This window comes from Pelodiscus sinensis, chromosome 1, assembly GCF_052426305.1.
Source record: "Pelodiscus sinensis isolate ZL-2025 chromosome 1, ASM5242630v1, whole genome shotgun sequence".
NCBI lineage: Eukaryota > Metazoa > Chordata > Testudines > Trionychidae > Pelodiscus > Pelodiscus sinensis.
Genome location: NC_143052.1, coordinates 350,082,046 through 350,101,494, shown reverse-complemented (window position 1 = coordinate 350,101,494; position 19,449 = coordinate 350,082,046). Strand labels below are relative to the sequence as shown.

The following is a 19,449-nucleotide window of genomic DNA, read 5'->3' as shown; positions in this document are numbered from 1 at the left end:
ATCATGTGAGGATGATTCCCTCCTGTGTTTCCTCCCTCTGGGGCATCTGGTATTGGCCACGGTCAGCAGACAGCTAGATGGTCTAACCCAGTATGGTTGTTCTTATGTGTCTATGTAAGCCTATGGTAACTGGTTTGCCATTGTATTCTCAATAAACGCCGCGTATTGCCTTTTCCCACCTGAAAAGATCCCGTGTGCTTCACAGCCTGTTATCTTAAAACCACTTTCTCTGACACTTTGTGGTGTATTTTGCTAATACAGCTACTTGTTGTTGGGCAGCTGGGAATGAGTGTATAGCTCTAGCTGTGAGCACCTGAAGGGCAGCGATTCAGGTGTCCTGTCCGATCTGTGTGATGATAAGCACCTGGCCTAGATAGGGGGTTGCTCCCAGCTCGAAGAGCAGGACATATTGAGATTCCTCTCAAGACATGAAAGGACCTGCTTTAGGGTATGTTTACACTACAAAGTTAGTTTGAACTAACTTTCATAGGCGCTACACTAGTGCTCCGTTAGTTCGAATTTAATTCGAACTAACGGAGCGCTTAGTTCGAACTAGGTAATCCTCATTCCACGATTAAGCCTAGTTCGAACTAGCTAGTTCGAATTAAGGGGTGTGTAGCCCCTTAATTCGAACTAGTGGGAGGCTAGCCCTCCCCAGCTTTCCCTGGTGGCCACTCTGGCCAACACCAGGGAAACTCGTCTGCCCCCCTCCCGGCCCCGGAGCCCTTAAAGGGGCACGGGCTGACTACGGTGCCCATGCCAGTTGCAAGCCTGCCAGCACCCATCCAGCAGACCCTGCACCTGGCACGGCTCGAGCCAGCCACCCGATGCCCCCCAGCCCTCCCCCTCTTCCCGGGACCAGGCTGGTGGCTCCCGAGAGCTTGCCCGGGACCGCAAGAGGCAGGCACCCGCCTGGGCTAGTGCGGACATCGTGGGCCTCGTCCACGACCTCCACACTAGGCACAGGAAAGTGGCCGGCTAGGGCAGGAGAGCTGCCAGCCTGGCCACCCAGGAGCAGGTGTGCACGAAAATCAAGGTGGTCCACTGAGACCCCCGACCCTGAGCCCTGAACTTACAATGGCCGTACTGGGTCAGACCAAAGGTCCATTTAGCCCAGTAGCCTGTCTACCGACAGCGGCCAACCCTAGGGACCCTGGAGGGGATGGACTGAAGACAGTGACGAAGCCATTTCTATCGTGCCATCCCTCTCCAGCCTTCCACAAACCTTGGGCAGGGACACCACTCCTACCCCCTGGCTAATAGCACTCCATGGATCCAACCTCCATGACTTGATCTCACTTCCCTTTAAACTCTGTTCTAGTTCTAGCCTTCACAGCCTCCTGCAGCAAGGAGTTCCACAGGTTGACTCTTTGCTTTGTGAAGAAGAACTTTCTGTTACTAGTTTGAAGCCTGCTACCCATTCCTTTCCTTTGGTGTCCTCTAGTCCTTCTTTATGGGAACTAATGAAGAACTTTTCTGTATGCACCCTCTCCACCCAACTCCTGCTTTTAGAGACCTCTATCCTGTCCCCCTTCCGTCTCCTCTTTTCTAAGCTGAAAAGTCCCAGTCTCTTTAGCCTCTCTTCATATGGGACCTGTTCCCAACCCCTGATCATTGTAGTTGCCCTCCCCTCTCCCAGCCTCTCTCTTCCCTTCTCCCACCTCCTTTTCCCAGTCTCCCCCAGTTTTGTTCAATAAAGACAGATTCCATTTCTGAACACAATTGTCCTTTATTTTGTACATCAAGAAGAGGGGCTAGGGAAGGGTAAGTGGAAGGAGGTGAGGGAGGAATGGGGTACGCGCCCCCGATGGGGAGGACTGGGCTGGCTCTGTGGGTTTCTGGGGGTGGAAGCTCTCCTGCAGCCCCCCAATTGTCCCCTCTCCCCAGATGGCAGCCTGCGGCAAGTGCAGCCGGGCTGATGGCCGAGTGTTGTGATGTGCCTAGTGTGGGTACTCCGGGCAATCCAAGCCAGGACTGCTTTGCAAGCGGGGCACCCCTGAGAACTGTCTGTCTGGGGTGGGGGTCGGGACCCTTTAAGCACAGCCCTCGGCTAGCCTGAGACAGCATCTCCATGCTCTATGTCTTCCTCTGATGCCCTGCCGGCACTGCTTCCGGCCATCCTAAACCCCGGTTTAGGGTCCACTTAATGTGGACGTGCTAGTTCGAATTAGCAAAACTCTAATTCAAACTAGTTTTTAGATCTAGATGCATTAGTTCAAATTAGCTTAGTTCGAATTAACTAATTTGAACTAAGTTAGTTCGAATTAGCACTGTAGTATAGACATACCCTTAGAGAGTAAATACACCATATACACAGGTGTAATTCCCAATTCTACCTGGCCACTACCTAGCATGTTCACATGCCTATCAGCATTCAGAGGAGCAACTTGTTAAAGCTGCATCCGAGACAATGATCTGCTCAAGACAATCAGTCATAGAGTCATAGAATTTAAGGCCAGAAGGAGCCATTAGAAGATTTTGTCTGGAGTTTCTCAAACTGGGGGCTGCCCCCCTAGCAGGGGTGTGGAATGTATTTGGGGGAGCGTAAGAAGGCGTTGGGTGGAAAAAACTGCCCACCTTTTACCCTCAGCAGTGAATAACTAGCCAACCTGATTCCTCCAGACAGATTTGGTCCTCAGATGCTTCTCTGCTTTTTGGTCGACTTCTGTGAAGCTTGCCTGGGCCCAGTCATCAGAGTGCTAAGTCGAATTCGTGTTACAGACCAAGGTGACCTTTGCCCTTGGGCTGCTTTCTCCCAGCCACACTTTGCACACACACATCCAGTGACTGTACTGAAGCTCTTGTCATTCCTGTGACGCTCCAGTGCTCCCCTCAGAAATCCACGGCCCACCCCTCACTGTCATCCCCAAGCCCCCCACACACACCATGGGGTGGGAGTCACGGGGCTTCCCAGAAGCCAGCTGCCATAGGAGGCTGTGGTAAAAGGCCTTTTATAGGAAATGTCAGAGGTTTTGCTCTGTGGAACCCCAACATAGCCCTGAGCATAGAGTATCCAAGCACCTTGAGTGTATTTATCCTCCTGCCACCACTGTGAGGCAGGACAGGGCTCTTACACACCTGTGCAGAGACTCACAGACAGCCAGTGGCTTGCCCATAGTCATACAGGGCAGTAGAATCAAACCCAGCTGTCTTGAGTAACAGGGCAGTACCCAGACCATGGGACCAGCAATCCAGCTCTCTGAGCTGTGACCAGCCTGGCTGGATTCTTTGCTATGCCAGTAGAGTTCCCCTCTGTGCTTAGGGAGAAGGATAGAAAGGAGCCACTTACGTGGTTTGATTCCCTGATCCCTCCTGTCCTAGAGCAGCCTGGGAGCTGGGCTAAGCTCCGCCCATTTGTACTGGCTTTCAATAGCACAGATCACTGTGGTCCAGTCCTTGCCAACAGGGAGCAACCCGAAGACTCACATTGGGGCCTGACATAGCCCTGCAGGCACCCTGTCTAAGGTCCTCTCTAGCCTGGGATACATAAAACAAGAGCCATCTTTGGGGCCCCACATGAATGCAGTCTCCTCCAAAGCACCAACTCTCCAACCCTCCAGCCCCATCCTCCTCCTTCACACAAGAGCCCTCCCCACTGACTTCCCTGCTGGAATCAGCATTGGTTGAGGGTTGACAAAACCTAGGTTCCACCTTGTCCCTGGAAGCCCCACCTCCGATCCATCCTTTCCCACTAGTCCAGCCCCTTGGCTCCTCCACTTCCCCCGAGGCTGTGCTTCTCCACCAGGCCAGAAATGGACGGTGGCGAGCTCTACCCAGGGAGTCCAGGCTGCTGTGGCGAGTTTCGAATGCTCCACCGTACCAATGGGTTGCACCCTGGGGGCAGGGAGACAGGTTTGGTTCTTCTAGTCAAACACGAAGCCCATTGGCCAGAACAGATGAAGGCTCTGGGGCTCCTCACAGTGGCTCTGGCTTCCTGGGCACCTCTTTCCACAGTCCTACTCCCACATCTGCCCTGGGGAGTGGTTGGGGCCTTGGGTAATGAGGAGAAGCAGGAGGTGGAGCTTTGAGGGAAGAGATGAAGCAGAGGAGGGGGGTTCAGATAAAGGGGAGGAGCAGAGGGCGGGAGCCCAAGAGAGAAGAATGGGGAGGGGTCACAGAAGGGAAGGGACTCTGTCCTTTTACCTTTTGAAAAGTTGGTCACCCAACTGAGTGAGCTGGGCCGGGATAGGAGTGACCCGTGGTTCTGTCAGAGAAATGAGGTCCAGTTCTAACCCTCTCAAAGCAGCTGGGGCAGCACAGAGGGGAGGAAGATGAGGGAATCTGGACCTGAGCTCCCTGTAAGACTCCTGTGCTTCAGGCCCTCCCTCACACACAGCTCTGCCCTGCTTCAGTGGGGAGTGCCTGGTGTGCTGTGTGCCAAGCCATCATCAGGAGAGGGGCTGTCTAAAGGGCTTCCTTTGGGGCTCCGGTGTTAATCACATCCCTGTCATGAGTCAGTCACTCACCAGCATAGGGCAAGGGCGGGCAGCTGTGCCCTTGAGTAGTCGCAGCCCACAGCTGGTGCAGCCCCATGGATCACGCAGCACCCAGAGGGCTCAGGAAGGACCAGGATTGTGACAACAGAACAGCCCTGCTGCTTTTTCTTTCCCCGTACTTGTTTAAGCAGAGACAGGCCAGGTGTCATGGGAAACAACAGCCACACTCCTTCTCTTTATTGTTTGTATTGACACGAATTCTGGGGTGGGAGCAGCCACAGATACATCTTTTTGTGAGCCAATATTCCTCTAGATCCATTGGTTGTCCTCAGTCAGATTTATTTTTAAATGCTGCTGTCTCCTTCCCTCATTGCTTTGCCCTCTCTCTCCCATCACTGCAGGCTTTTGACCCCATCGGAACCTCCCTCTCCAGAGTGGAGATCAGCAGCTCATGTCCTCTTTGATGTAAGGATCCAAGATGGAGCAGGAGTACGTGGTTGTCTTTCTGTCTTCCATCTCACCACCATTGGAACCGGGGGGTGAACGGATCCTTCACTTGGCAAACACCCGGATGATCCTCTCACGCAGGTGTTTGCTTTTCACGCTGTACACGATTGGGTTCAGCAGGGGTGGGACCAGCAGGTAGACGTAGCCCAGGAGAATCTGAAGCAAAGGAGAAGAGCCCTCCCCGAATCTGTGTATCAAAGACAGGCCCATTATGGGCGTGTAGAAGAGCAGGACGGCGCAGAGGTGGGAGACGCAGGTGTTCAGGGCCCGGAGGCTCTCCGTGCGAGAGGTGACGCTCAGCACCGTTTTGAGGATCATCACATAAGAGAGAAAGATAAGCAGCGAGTCCAACCCCACGGTTAAGAGTGCAACCGATAAGCCATAGACACTATTAACTCTAAAATCCGAACAAGCCATCGTCATGACCTCCTGGTGCAGGCAGTAGGAATGGGAGAGGATGTTGTCTCGACAGTATCGGAACATTTTCAAGAGAATGGGGAGTGGGAGTATGACAGCCGCCCCTCTAAGCACACACACCAGCCCCATCTTGACTATTTTTGGCAGGGTTAAGATGGAAGCGTATCTCAGCGGATCACGGATTGCGATGAGGCGGTCAAAGGCCATCAGCAAAAGCACGGAGGATTCAATGCATTCCAGTGTGTGGATGAAGAACACCTGGGCAAAACAGGCATCAAAGCTAATCTCCCTAAAGTTCAACAAGAATATGCCCAACGTCGTGGGCATGGTGGATATCGATAAGGAAAGGTCAGTGAGGGCCAACACGAAAAGGAAAATGTACATGGGCTCGTGGAGGCTTGGATCTGCTTTTATAATGAACAGAATGAATGAATTTCCTACTATTGCAATAGCATACATTATGCAAAAGGGGATAGAGATCCAGAGATGGACGTCTTCCTTCCCAGGTATCCCGGTGAGAAGGAACACTGCAGACTGGAATCTGGTATCGTTAATAGCTGACATAGTATGCTGGGTAGGCCTGGTGCGTTTAGTTCCCTCCTGAAAGGAAAAAGAGCAACTAGATAGCATTTAGAGATACACTCTCTGCTCTGAGTGCAAGTCGAGCGAATCCCAGGAGTTCAAGAAAGATCAAGATGAATACGATCTTGGATTTGCATCACCCATAGGAAGATAGGTATTGTCAGACTGGTTCAATAACTGGATTTTCTGTTACCATATAAACATCCAGCCCTTTTTGAAGCCTGCTAAACTCCTGGGCTACATCTAGATTGGCATGATTTTCTGCAAATGCTTTTAACAGAAAAGTTTTCCGTTAAAAGCATTTGCGGAAAAGAGCGTCTAGATTGGCACTGACGCTTTTCCGCAAAGCACTTTTTGCAGAAAAGCGTCCGTGCCAATCTAGATGCACTTTTGTGCAAAAAAGCCCCGATCGCCATTTTCGCGATCGGGGCTTTTTTGCGCAAAACAAATCTGAGCTGTCTACACTGGCCCTTTTGCGCAAAAGCTTTTGCGCAAGGGACTTTTGCCCCAACGGGAGCAGCATAGTATTTCCGCAAGAAGCACTGATTTTGTACATTACAAAGTCAGTGCTCCTGCGGAAATTCAAGTGGCCAGTGTAGACAGCTGGCAAGTTTTTCCGCAAAAGCATCTGCTTTATTTTGTTTTCTTAACAATTTTCTTTCTTCCCTTTTCTACCTCTGTAACCACTTAAATACACCTTGTGGCAGTTAATAAACTTATTCCTTATTTATAATATAACCCAATTTCTGTCATTTCTAACTGGAGGAAGCTGTGCATCACTTCCTCCACATGGAGAGAGGTGGGGAATTTTATATAATCTTGGATTTGTACTCCAAGGGAAGTGGACATCTGAGAGCTGTGGCAAGTCCCTGCAGCCGAGCCCTTACAGAGCTGGTCCCAGTGTGTGTATGGTTCTGCAGTTGGGTGTGGCCCTTAAGTCTGACTCAGCAAGAGAGGGCTAACGGTGCCCAGGCTAATAGACACAGTGGCATCTTCAGCATGTCATATGACAGCCCATCATACTTGGCCCCATTGACATCTTGTGGCTGGGAGTTCCTCAGTCTAATTTAGCAATGTAAAACTGTGACATTCTCACAAACACCTTTTCCCACTCTCCACCTCTGTGTAGCCCATTATGTCAGGACATATGTGTAAGCATATGAGAAATGTGTCATGAAAACTGTCATTAGATTTACCTGTTGTGCTTGGGAGCTATTTATAAATGTATTTCACTGCCTCGTTTTATATATATACGTATATATATAGGGCTCGATGATCGCGGCAAAAACCACTCGTCAGCCCCGCACCACACATGCGCGAGACCCACACTGCGCATGCATGGACTGCCAGTGAACGGGGCGATCGGCTGAAATCTACTCACCATGGGCGAGGAGATAAGCGTATTTGTTGAGCCCTATATATATACTTTTCTTCTGGCCACTTCATATTATACTGTCTCTTTTCAGTTGATGGGATAAATTCTTAGGGAAAGGTTCATAATTCGATTACATTGATTTCTATGGCATCACTCCCAATTGACACGTGTAAATTCCATCAGAACTGGAGTCTATTAACTTTAAACTACGAAATACTCCGGGTAATACACACACCTTCAAGATTTCCGGCCAGAGAAATGGAATGCTTGGCCTTGCTAGTGCTGTCTGAATCCAGAGAGGTGGCTCACTCTACAGGATTCTCTTCATGCTTACGAGACCTGAATCCTCTGAAGTTCTGCTCTCCCGGGACATTTTGGGAAGTCTTGCACAGGTGTTGCAGAAGCAGCGCATTCATGACCCTGAAAGCAAGTGTTAGAAACAGCTTCCAGTCAGTTAAGAGGAGACAGTCTCAGACAACTGTTCCTTGCATGAAAAGTTAATAGCACAACCCCATTGCAAACAGTATTTGGAGTACTTCTGAAATCTTGCTATATATTTTAGAAATGTGTGCCTGTCTGTCTGTCTGTTCATGCACCCGTGAGTCCATTTGTTCCTCCTAAGAGGTCAGAGCTAGTTCCACCGCATTTGGTATACAACTTCCTCTTATCATAACTTAAAGCAAGGGAAGCATTTGGTTGTGCCAGGACAATGGGATGTGCCTGGAATTCGATTGTTTCTCATAAAATAGAAAGGGGGGGATCTGGTAGGGATTCTGGTCATTATACTCTAGAATGACCATGCGGGGGGCCAGAGATGGGGACCAGGACAGTGATAACCCCATTGGGCCAGCAGGGGGCAGGGATGGATAAAGGGACAGCTATCTACTATATATATTTCAGAGAGCTTGTCTGTCTGTGTGTCAGCTTGTCTGTTTATCCCCAGGAGTGGCTGAGGATGAGCTGCCAGCAACTGGTGCTGTAGGCGAAATGCGCGATTGGCACCCCCACCTCCAAACCCTTCAATGGCCGTTTAATTTGGCGCCCTAAGCAACCGCCTAGTTCGCGCCTATGGACGGGCCGCCACTGTCTATCCCCCCAGCTGGGGACATGCGCCCCTCCCCTGGCTGTGTTCCCTACAGCTGCAGTGGCCACGGAGAAGGGCTTCTCACCTGGCCCCAAGCTGCTGCAGTGAGACAAAGCTGGGAGTGTTTTCATTCCTTGAGACAACCTGCATCCTGGACCCTTCATCTCCAGCCCCACCCCAGAACAATGATTTAAATGAAGAAAAACAAAACATATTTGAGTTGCGGACCCGAGCAACACTGGGATAAATCTATTATTGTATAAAACAAATATTTTATAATACAGTTACCCCTGCTCCTTCTTGTAGAGATTCCAATAACACAGTTGCTGCCCTTCCATAGAGACGCATGGCTTGCAAGTTTGGTTTGTAATACAATGAAAAGATTTGACAGAGCATTTACACAGCTGTACTTTAGTACACACGTGTCAACCCAGTCTTCTCAGTCTGATCTTCTTTCAGAGATGATTTCTCTGGTTAGGGATGGACCTAAAATGTAGCATCTGTCCTCAGAATTTCCTCATGCATTGAAAACCCATTTGTCATCAAACTAAAGTCTAGTGTCTCCTCTGATCCTGATTATTTTCCCTCAGGTTCTGTTCTGTCTGCCTGTCACCTGTATTCAGAGTGGTAACAGGCATTGGGAGCAGTTTAAACATATTTATCCCCTGAGCTCTTACTCGCTACTCCACAGTCACCCCAGTACCTGTTCTTCAGGCATGACGAGGGTTTGCAGGAAGTTGGTTTCAAAGTCAAATGCCTGAGAATTCATGGAAATGGAACTTCATTTCCACAAGACAGCAAGACTCCCTCTCTCTCTCTCTCTTTCTCTCCTCCACTCCTGTCCCCTCCCCCAACTCTCTCTCTCTTTGACTGTAGCTGTCCTTTACACATAACATTCATAACACCCGGGAACCGCATTGGGATAGAAATGGAGATGAGCTGTCATACTGAATGTGTCTGTTAAACCCGGTTCCAGGGATGTTTGCTAGGTTAATTATTGGGATGTTGAGGTGATGTGGCTTTACTGGGTTAAACCAGTCTGGTTCTTCTTAGTTGAAGAGCAGGCTGCTGGAAAACAAGCAGGAAGGGGAACAACAGCTCAAGAAAAGCTGTTGCTCTGTGAGTACCTCAGGGAGGCAAGAGACCAGACCGGAGCTACAAGCTGGGAAGAGCCTGTTTGCAGTCTCCAGCCACGTTACCCAGCTTGTTCTGCCAGTGTTGGGAGTCTGCCCAGAGGGGGGACAGCTGTTGCTGAGAAGCTCTTCAGACCGACAGGCACAGACACAGCTGGGGAAGTCTGAAGGCCGTCGGCCTGCCTGGGGCCCTGTCAGAGTGAGAAGAGTGGGGCTCAAATATAAGTACAGACTCTTGCTAAAAAAACTCTCTTAGTCTCCCATGTTATGCATTATTCATGATTTTCCTGTGAAACAGCATATTGGTTCAAGAGGGCTGGCTGGTCACTCATCACCACTAGTCACAGCCTCCCAGAAGGTAGAATCACAGGTGTTGATCCCACCCGGACAAACTGGAAAAGCAGAGGCGACCTGCAGCGTGCTGTAGCCCAGAGCCAGGTCTGACGGTTGGAGGATCCAGGGATACAAGGCCTGACATCAGGCACTTGTAGATGAGGGAGGGGCAGAGATACAGCTAGGGTACCTCTGAGGGGGATCTACAAGGCAGAAATGCTGGTGTCCTGAGTTAGGAAACAGAAATCTGCCTTAGTGGATCTGTTACCACAGAGCAGTACAAATCTGAGTCCCTGTCTTCACAATCAAACAAGAGAATAAAACCTTTGAAAATACATTTGTGGACTATATTTCCATGGGACCCACTAGAAATCCTGACTTGGGGCATTGGGGCTGTGTCTACACTGGGCCACTTATTCCGGAAAAGCAGCCACTTTTCCGGAATAACTTGCCAGCTGTCTACACTGGCCACTTGCTTTTCCAGAAAAGCAATGACGATCTACTGTAAAATTGTCAGTGTTTTTCCTGAAAAACTATGCTGCTTCCGTTCGGGCAAAAGTCTTTTTCCGGAAAAACTGTTCCGGAAAAGGGCCAGTGTAGACAGCACTGTAGTCTTTTCCGCAAAAAAGCCCCGATCGCGAAAATGACGATCGGGGCTTTTTTGCAGAAAAGCGCATCTACATTGGCCACGGATGCTTTTCCGGAAAAAGTGCTTTTCCAGAAAAGCATCCTGCCAATGTAGACGCGCTTTTTCCGGAAATACTTATAACGGAAAACTGTGCCAGTGTAGACGTAACCTGGGGGGTTAACACTCCAAGCTCATTTTGAATCTCTGTGTAGCTTAACTAACCCACAGCAGAGCTTGGACAGATGGAGGGGAGGGTTCCCAAGCTATCCAATGCTTCCTACCCTCCAGCCCCGTCACTGAGTCACCCCCACAGCCCAGCTGAGTCCTCTCCCGCTGCACAGAACAGCTGCCAATGCAAACAGTCTGCAGCCTTCGCCCTGCACTTGGCATGTTACAGACAGTGAAACCTGCCAACGTACCCAGTTCCTGCGAGAAGGGAGCTGCTGACACCAGAGGTCCTCACCCTAAAAGGCTAAGAATTATCAGAGAGGTTGCACGGGCAGCAGGCAGTGTGTGTTCAGCTAGGGAGGCAGCTGCCTTTATGCAGAATGTTTGTACCTTCCCTTGGGGCCACTTGGCCATCAGGGAACCTCAGCTGCTTGGCTTCGTGTGCACCAGCTTTAACCCCATCACAGCCAATGAAAAACATCAGGAAGCCAAATCCCAGAGGATGGCGGGGGGGGATGCTGAACAACTGACCTGCAGCACCAGCCCTGCTGCAGGCTCTGTTCCTGGAAGCTGGGCTGGTCAGCACTGCTCCTATGGGTCTGATTAAGCACATGGCTCCCTCAGGGGTGATTGAGTGGTAACAAGGATGCTCTCACAACTGTAATCTTGATGAAATGAAAGAAAATAGAATAAGACTAGAGCACCCGATTTCTCCCCTGCAGCCTCCTTTCCTGAATCACAAACTCAGGGTTCAGGCCAGGAAAGGGAGATTCCACACGGCTGCGTGCATGGACATTTTTCTCACATTGTTCTAGGAGAGGAAATTCCCTTCCCCTCTCCCTGAAGAGTGAAAGGGGGACCCAGAATCCAGGGATCCCCACAGTTAGGCACAGAGCTCAATAATCCACTGGTAGCTCGATCCAGCCACCCACAATCTCTGGGCCTTCAAAGCGGCTATCTGACCCTCTCCAGCTCCCTGCTAGCATGGGTTCATCAGAGATGTGCTACTAGGGCCTGTCCCATCAGCCACTGCCACAGGATCTGCTGCAGGGGCGTTGTACGGGGCGGAGGAAACAGCACAGAGAAGGGAAGGCTGGTAATAGTCATTGATGGACACCATATCCAAGACAGAGACTGGGCAGGAAGTTTCGACATTTCTCTAGCCAGAGCGCAGCCCTGGATTCCCAGTGCCAACTTCAGTTATGTTACAAGGGAGAAGCAGCTGAAAAGCCTCCAGTTTGTCTTTGGGGTCCAACAGCTGAGCTCTCAGGGGGAAATGATCCATTTTCTATGAAAACTCAACCTTCCAATGGATGGAAGGGAAACATTTTAGTTTGGGTGAGAAAAGGGATGCAAATTAGATGTATCGCAATTGCTAATGAAGCGGTGATTTAAATCGCCTCCACTTCATTAGCATAAAAATGGCTGCCGTTTTTTCCGGCTCGGAGCTTTGCTGGAAAAAAGCGCCAGTCTAGACGCGGATCTTTCGGAAAATAAAGCCTTTTCCGAAAGATCCCTTATCCCGTATTTTAAGAGGGATAAGGGATCTTTCGGAAAAGGCTTTATTTTCTGAAAGATCTGCGTCTAGACTGGCACTTTTTTCCGGCAAAGCTCCGAGCCAGAAAAAAGCGGCAGCCATTTTTATGCTAATGAAGCAGGGGAGATTTAAATCCCCGCTTCATTTGCAATTGAGATACGTCTAATTTGCATCCCTTTTATGAAAAAAAAGGGATGCAATCTAGACGTAGCCAAAGAGAGGGGAAAACTAAATGGAGAGGGGGGGAAAATCTCTCTGTTTTCCAGCCCAGCTCTAGTTCAAAGCAGGAGCCTCTGTCCTTCAGGTTCCACGACCAGACCCTTTGTGTGCACCGCCATGTTCCCCGTAGGCCTTCCTCATTCAGCAGGCCCTGGACATCTACTAGGGTGACTATTCCAGCTCGGTGAGGGAGAAATCCCCAGAACAGAACATAAGAATGACCGTATTAGGTCAGACCAAAGGTCCATCTAGCCCAGTAGCCTGTCTGCTGACAGTGGCCAGCACCAGGTGTCCCAGAGGGGGTGGACCGAAGACAATGATCAAGCGATTTGTCTCGTGCCATCCATCTGCAGCCTCTGACAAACAGAGGCCAGAGACACCATTTCTATCCCCTGGCTAATAGTCTTTTATGGACCTAACCTCCAAAAATTTATCCAGCTTCTCTTTAAACTCTATGGGTACGTCTACACTACGGCGCTAATTCGAACTAACTTAGTTCGAATTAGTTAATTCGAACTAAGCTAATTCGAACTAACGCGTCTAGAACTAAAAACTAGTTCGAATTAGCATTTTGCTAATTCGAACTAGCAAGTCCACATTGAGTGGACCCTGAACTGGGCTTAAGGATGGCCGGAAGCAGTGCCGGCAGGGCATAAGAGGAGGACTTAGAGCGTGGAGATGCTGTCTCAGTCTAGCCGAGGGCTGCGCTTAAAGGGTCCCGACCCCCACCCCGGACAGACAGTTCTCGGGGTGCCCCGCTTGCAAACCAGTCCTGGCTTGGATTTCCCGGAGTACCCACACTGGGCACATCACACCACTCTACCATCAGCCCGGCTGCACTTGCCGCAGGCTGCGATCTGGGGAGAGGGGGCAATCGGGGGGCTGCAGGAGAGCTTCCACCCCCAGAAGCCCACAGAGCCAGCCCAGTCCTCCCCATCGGGGGCTCGTACCCCATTCCTCCCTCACCTCCTTCCACTTACCCTTCCCTAGCCCCTCTTCTTGATGTACAAAATAAAGGACAATTGTGTTCCAAAAATGGAATCTGTCTTTATTGAACAAAACTGGGGGAGACTGGGAAAAGGAGGTGGGAGAGGGGAAGAGAAAGGCTGGGAGAGGGGAGGGCAACTAACATGATCAGGGGTTGGGAACAGGTCCCAGATGAAGAGAGGCTACAGAGACTGGGACTGTTCAGCTTAGAAAAGAGGAGATGGAGCGGGGACAGGATAGAGGTCTCTAAAAGCAGGGGTTGGGTGGAGAGGGTGCATTCAGAAAAGTTCTTCCTGAGTTCCCATAAAGAAGGACTAGAGGACACCAAAGAAAAGGAATGGGTAGCAGGCTTGAAACTAGTAAGAGAAAGTTGTTCTTCCCAAAGCAAATAGTTAACCTGTGGAACTCCTTGCTGCAGGAGGCTGTGAAGGCTACAACTAGAACAGAGTTTAAAGGGAAGTGAGATCAAGTCATGGAGGTTGGGTCCATGGAGTAGTCTTAACCCGGGGGTAGGAGTGGTGTCCCTGCCCAAAGTTTGTGGAAGGCTGGAGAGGGATGGCACGAGACAAATGGCTTGGTCACTGTCTTCGGTCCATCCCCTTCAGGGTCCCTAGGGTTGGCCGCTGTCGGCAGAGAGGCTACTGGGCTAGATGGACCTTTGGTCTGACCCAGTACGGCCATTGTAAGCTCAGGGCTCAGGGTCGGGGGTCTCAGTGGACCCCCTTGATTTTCATGCACACTTGCTCCTGGGTGGCCAGGCTGGCAGCTCTCCTGCCCTAGACGGCCACTTTCCTGTGCCTAGTGCGGAGATTGTGGACGAGGTCCACGATGTCCGCACTAGCCCAGGAAGGTGCCCGCCTCTTGCGGTCCAGGGCAAGCTCCCGGGAGCCGCCAGCCTGGTCCCGGGAAGAGGGGATGGGCTGGGGGGCATCGGGTGGGTGGCTCTGTGCCGTGCCAGGTGCAGGGTCTGCTGGCTGGGTGCTGGCAGGCTTGCACCTGGCACGGGCACCGTAGCCAACCCGTGCCCCTTTAAGGGGTCCGGGGCCGGGAGGGGGGCATAGAGTTTCCCTGGTGTTGGCCAGAGTGGCCACCAGGGAAACCTGGGGAGGGCTAGCCTCCCACTAGTTCAAATTAAGGGGCTACACACCCCTTAATTCGAACTAGTAAGTTCGAACTAGGCTTAATCCTTGTAAAATGAGGTTTTCCTAGTTCGAACTAAGCGCTCCGCTAGTTCGATTCAAATTCGAACTAGCGGAGCGCTAGTGTAGCGGCTATGAATGTTAGTTCGAACTAACGTCCGTTAGTTCGAACTAACATTGTAGTGTAGACATACCCTATTATAGTCCTAGCCTTCACAGCCTCCTCTGGCAAGGAGTTCCACAGGTTGACAACGCGCTGTGTGAAGAAGAACTTTCTTTTATTAGTTTTAAACCTGCTACCCATTAATTTCATTTGGTGTCCTCTAGTTCTTCTATTATGGGAACTAATAAATAACTTTTCTTTATCCGCCCTCTCTACACCACTCATGATTTATAGACCTCTATCATATCCCCCCTCAGTCTCCTCTTTTCTAAACTGAAAAGTCCCAGTCTCTTTAGCCTCTCCTCATATGGGACCCGTTCCAAACCCCTGATCATGTTAGTTGCCCTTTTCTGAACCCTTTCCAAGGCCAAAATATCTTTTTTGAGGTGAGGAGACCACACCTGTACACAGTATTCAAGATGTGGGCGTACCATAGTTTTATACAGGGGCAGTAAGATATTCTGGGTCTTATTTTCTATCCCTTTCCTAATAATTCCTAGCATCCTATTTGCCTTTTTGACCGCCGCTGGACTCTGTGTGGAAGTTTTCAGAGAACTGTCCACGATAACTCCAAGATCTCTTTCCTGATTTGTCGTAGCCAAATTAGCCCCCATCATACTGTACGTATAGTTGGGGTTATTTTTCCCCGATGTGCATTACTTTACTCTTATCCACATTCAATTTCATTTGCCATTTTGTTGCCCAGTGTCTCAGTTTGGTGAGATCTTCTTGGAGTCCCTCACAGTCTGCTTCTGTCTTGACTATCCTAAACAGTTTGGTATCATCTGCAAACTTTACCACCTCACTGCTTACCCCTTTCTCCAGATCATTTATGAATAAATTGAAAAGGATTGGTCCCAGGACTGACCCTTGGGGGACACCACTAGTTACCCCTCTCCAATCTGAAAATTTACCATTTATTCCTACCCTTTGTTTCCTGTCTTTTAACCTGTTCTCAACCCAAGAAAGGACCTTCCCTCTTATCCATGTAATTTACACAAGAGCCTTTGGTGAGGGACCTTATCAAAGGCTTTCTGAAAATCCAAGTATACTATATCTACTGGATCCCCCTTATCCGCATGTTTGTTAACCTCTTCAAAGAACTCTACTAGATTAGTAAAACAGGATTTCCCTTTACAGAAACCATGTTGACTTTTGTCCAACAAATTATGTTCTTCTACATGCTTCACAATTTTATTCTTTACTATTGTTTCGACTAATTTGCCCGGTACTGAAGTTAGACTTACCGGTCTGTAATTGCCAGGATCGCCTCTAGAGCCCTTTTTAGAGCACTCCGGCATATCCAATAATCCAGCACCACCTAGGTCCCAATGGTGCCGGATTATCAGAAGTCTACTGTATATATGCAAATTTATGCAAATAGTTTTTCACACTGACAGGCATGAATACAAAGATTAAGGCAAGACTACACAACACACAGGCCCCATTTAAGTCAGTTCTGCTGATATTAATAAAATGCAAGATTTACCCGATTTCCACCCCTACGACAGCACTTTTAATGAGCAATGGCAGTCCAGGAATTTAACTACTAAAACACACAGCAACAGAAGACCATTATACTGACTACTTTTTTGTTTTGGCGCACACCCATGAGCCATGTGTTGAGCCCTGTGTAAATCCAAACCACACCGTGTGCCGCAAACAAACAGACCACGGGCCACATTTTGAGTAGCCCTGATTTCTATGAACACAGTTATGCGCGAGTCAGAGGCAAGTCATTTGAATCAACACAGGTGTTCTGCAGGGGGTCAGACCTGATGATCTGCTATTGCCTTCTGGCTTTGTTTCTATGAATCTAGAAATCAATGTCCGTAACGGATCAGTATTTTGGCCACAAGTTGAACAAGTTGCTGCTCTGAATGTGGATTGCAAGACGGGGCCATCAAACCGCATTGGGAGGCAGCAGGTGTAACTAAACATAAGTATTTCTTCACCGAATCCACAGTCACCTTCTGGACCTCCTTGCCAAGATTAAGGCCAAGATTAAAACAGTGTTACAAAAAGAACTCGATACATTCACAGAGGATTCACATCAACGGCTACTAGCCAGACTGGGTGGAGACGGTGTCCCTGGCATCTGTTTTCCAGAAGCTGGGAACAGTCAACATGAATCACTTGATAACTGATTTCTCCACTCTCCCCATGGTTGGAATAATTTTTGTTAGGTGCACCAAGGCATGTACCGATGTGCACCCCTCATATAAACTATGCTGCCAGCTGTGGGGGGCTGTGAGTGCTCTGGTTATCACCTGGGCAGCACCTGAATCTCACCTGAGTAGAGTGGCCACCCAAGTGCTCAGCTAACAGGGAACACTGCTCCTGGGCACCTGGCATCGGACACTGTTGGAAGGCAGGATACTAGGTTATTAGATGGAACAAAACAAAAAGAGGGCGACCTGGACCTGAGGTTCTTCCCAGGACTCCTGTGTGTCAGACCCTCCCTCGCACACACAGCCCTGCTCTGTCTCTCTGGAGAGTGGGCTGAAGGGGTGTGTGGCGCGTGGCAACACTGGCATGGGAGTGTGTGGGGGTGGGGATTTGCCTGAATGGCTTTTCCTGAAGCTCCTGGATTAATCACAGCTCAGTCACAAGCACCTAGATGAGGCTGTGGGGCAAGGGTGGGTGTCTGTGCCCCTTGAATCGCCCCTGCCCCAGCTGGTGCAGTCCCATGGATCATGCAGCCCCACAGTGCTCAGGAAGGGCCAGGGCTCCGACTGCAGAACAGCCCTGTGGTTTATCTCATGGCCCATGGATGTTAAAACAGAGACAGGAGAGCGACAGGCCAGGTGTCATGGGAAACAACAGTCATACCCCTTCCCTTTACTTTCTGTATTGACAAAAATGTTGAGGTTTCAGCAGCCACAGATAAAGCTCTATAAGAACCCACATCGTACCCGACTACTGACACTCCACGAACACAGTCACTTGGAAATGCTGCTACCTGCCCCGGTCTACTTCCCCCAGTGCCCTCCCCAGCCCCTCCCCCTGGCTCAAGGGAACAGACGCCCTTGGAGCCTCTCTCTACAAAGTGGACGTCAGTAGCTCATGTTGTTTCAGAGGGCCTAGGGGGTGATGCCCCATGGTTTTTATCTCCCATGTCACCAGCGCTGGAATCAGGGGATAAACTGTTCCTTCACTTGATGAACACCCTGATGATCCTCACCCGCAGGTGTTTGCTTTTCACACTGTACACAATGGGGTTCATCAGGGGTGGGACCAGCAGGGAGACGTAGCCCAGGAGAATCTGAAGCAAGGGAGAGGAGCCCTTCCCGAATCTGTGTATGACAGACAAGCTGATCTCTGGGGTGTAGAAGAGCAGGACGGCGCAGAGGTGGGAGACGCAGGTATTCAGGGCCCGGAGGCACTCCACGCGGGATGCGATGTGCAGCACCGTTTTGAGGATCATCATGTAGGAGAGGAAGATGAGAAACGAGTCCAGCCCCATAGTTAAGAGTTTAGTAAACAAGCCGTAGATGCTGTTGACACTGATGTCCGAACAAGCCAACTTCATGACGTCCTGGTGCAGGCAGTAGGAATGGGAGAGGACGTTGCCTCGACAGTATTGGAACCGTTGCAGGAGAAAGGGGAGTGGGAATATTACGACCACCCCTCTTAGAAAAAACACCAGACCCATCTTGGCTATTCTGGGCAGAGTTAAGATGGAAGCGTATCTCAGCGGATTACGGATTGCGATGAACCTGTCAAAGGCCATCAACAGGAGCACGGCGGATTCAGTGCATTGAAGCAAATGGATGAAGAACTGCTGGGCAAAACAGGCATTGATACTGATCTCCGTTGAGTTAAACAAGAGTACACCGAGGATTGTCGGTATGGTGGATATCAATATGCCAAGGTCTGTGAGGGACAACATATAAAGGAAAATGTACATGGGCTCATGGAGGCTTGGATCTGTTTTTATAATGTACAGAATGACTGAATTTCCTGCTATAGAAATAACATACATTATACAGAAAGGCACAGAGATCCAGAGATAGACGTCTTCCTGCCCAGGTATCCCGCTGAGAAAGAATACGGTATGTGTGAATTTGGTGTTATTGGCAACTGACATAATGCACTGGACAGGTCTGAGGCGTTCGGAACTTTCTTTCCTGAAAAGAGAAAGAACAGAATAGAGAATGACACTAGGAGATATACTCAAGATTGCTTGTATCCTTAACTTAGTAGGGGTCTTTTTTGGCAGCAGAAATAAAAGGAAAATGTACATGCTTTATTTAAATGATTGTAATTTTAAAAAACACTACTATTTTTAAGAAGGAAAAGGATTGTTAACATTTTTTCCATTTTTTATTAAATGTTTTTAAATGGGAATTGTATCAAGTGTATTTTTTCTGCACTATGTTTTAATTAAAAATGGCTATAGTCAAATTTGGTTCAAACTTTTTTAAGCATTGATTGAGCTGTGCCAAAATAGAGCAGTACTCAACTCTCTCCATTGTATTTCTTTTCTGTAAAGGTATATTAAGAAGCAAACATATTCCAGGTTCCTTCTGTTGTTCTGGCTCATCTTGGTTCAGTCCCAGGGTGAAAGTAATTTATTTTTTTTCAGGTACTGTCATATAGCAACATCCCCCACCCTCTGGAGTATCCTCAGGGCAGGAGGTTGTGGGGGAGGGGAGGAAGAGTGACACAACAGTACCTGTAAGAAATGTAAGTGTGGGGTGGAGTGTGGGGGGCTCAGGGCAGAAGGTGGAAATGTGAG

General features: G+C 49.4%; 2 protein-coding genes across 2 annotated transcripts; both read right to left on the bottom strand.

The window, feature by feature from the left end:
• Positions 1–4,988: 4,988 nt before the first annotated feature.
• LOC102447793 (olfactory receptor 51G2-like) lies at positions 4,989–5,924 on the bottom strand. Its single transcript, XM_006113152.3, has one exon. The coding sequence runs from the start codon at positions 5,922–5,924 to the stop codon at positions 4,989–4,991; it is 936 nt and encodes a 311-aa protein (XP_006113214.3).
• An 11,938-nt stretch (positions 5,925–17,862) lies between these two features.
• LOC102448045 (olfactory receptor 51G2-like) lies at positions 17,863–18,798 on the bottom strand. The gene has a single exon (XM_075921967.1). The coding sequence runs from the start codon at positions 18,796–18,798 to the stop codon at positions 17,863–17,865; it is 936 nt and encodes a 311-aa protein (XP_075778082.1).
• Positions 18,799–19,449: the final 651 nt, after the last annotated feature.

Excerpts from the sequence above, each read along its gene's own strand:
- LOC102447793 (XM_006113152.3), bottom strand. The coding sequence starts at position 5,924 with ATGTCAGCTATTAACGATACCAGATTCCAGTCTGCAGTGTTCCTTCTC.
- LOC102448045 (XM_075921967.1), bottom strand. The coding sequence starts at position 18,798 with ATGTCAGTTGCCAATAACACCAAATTCACACATACCGTATTCTTTCTC.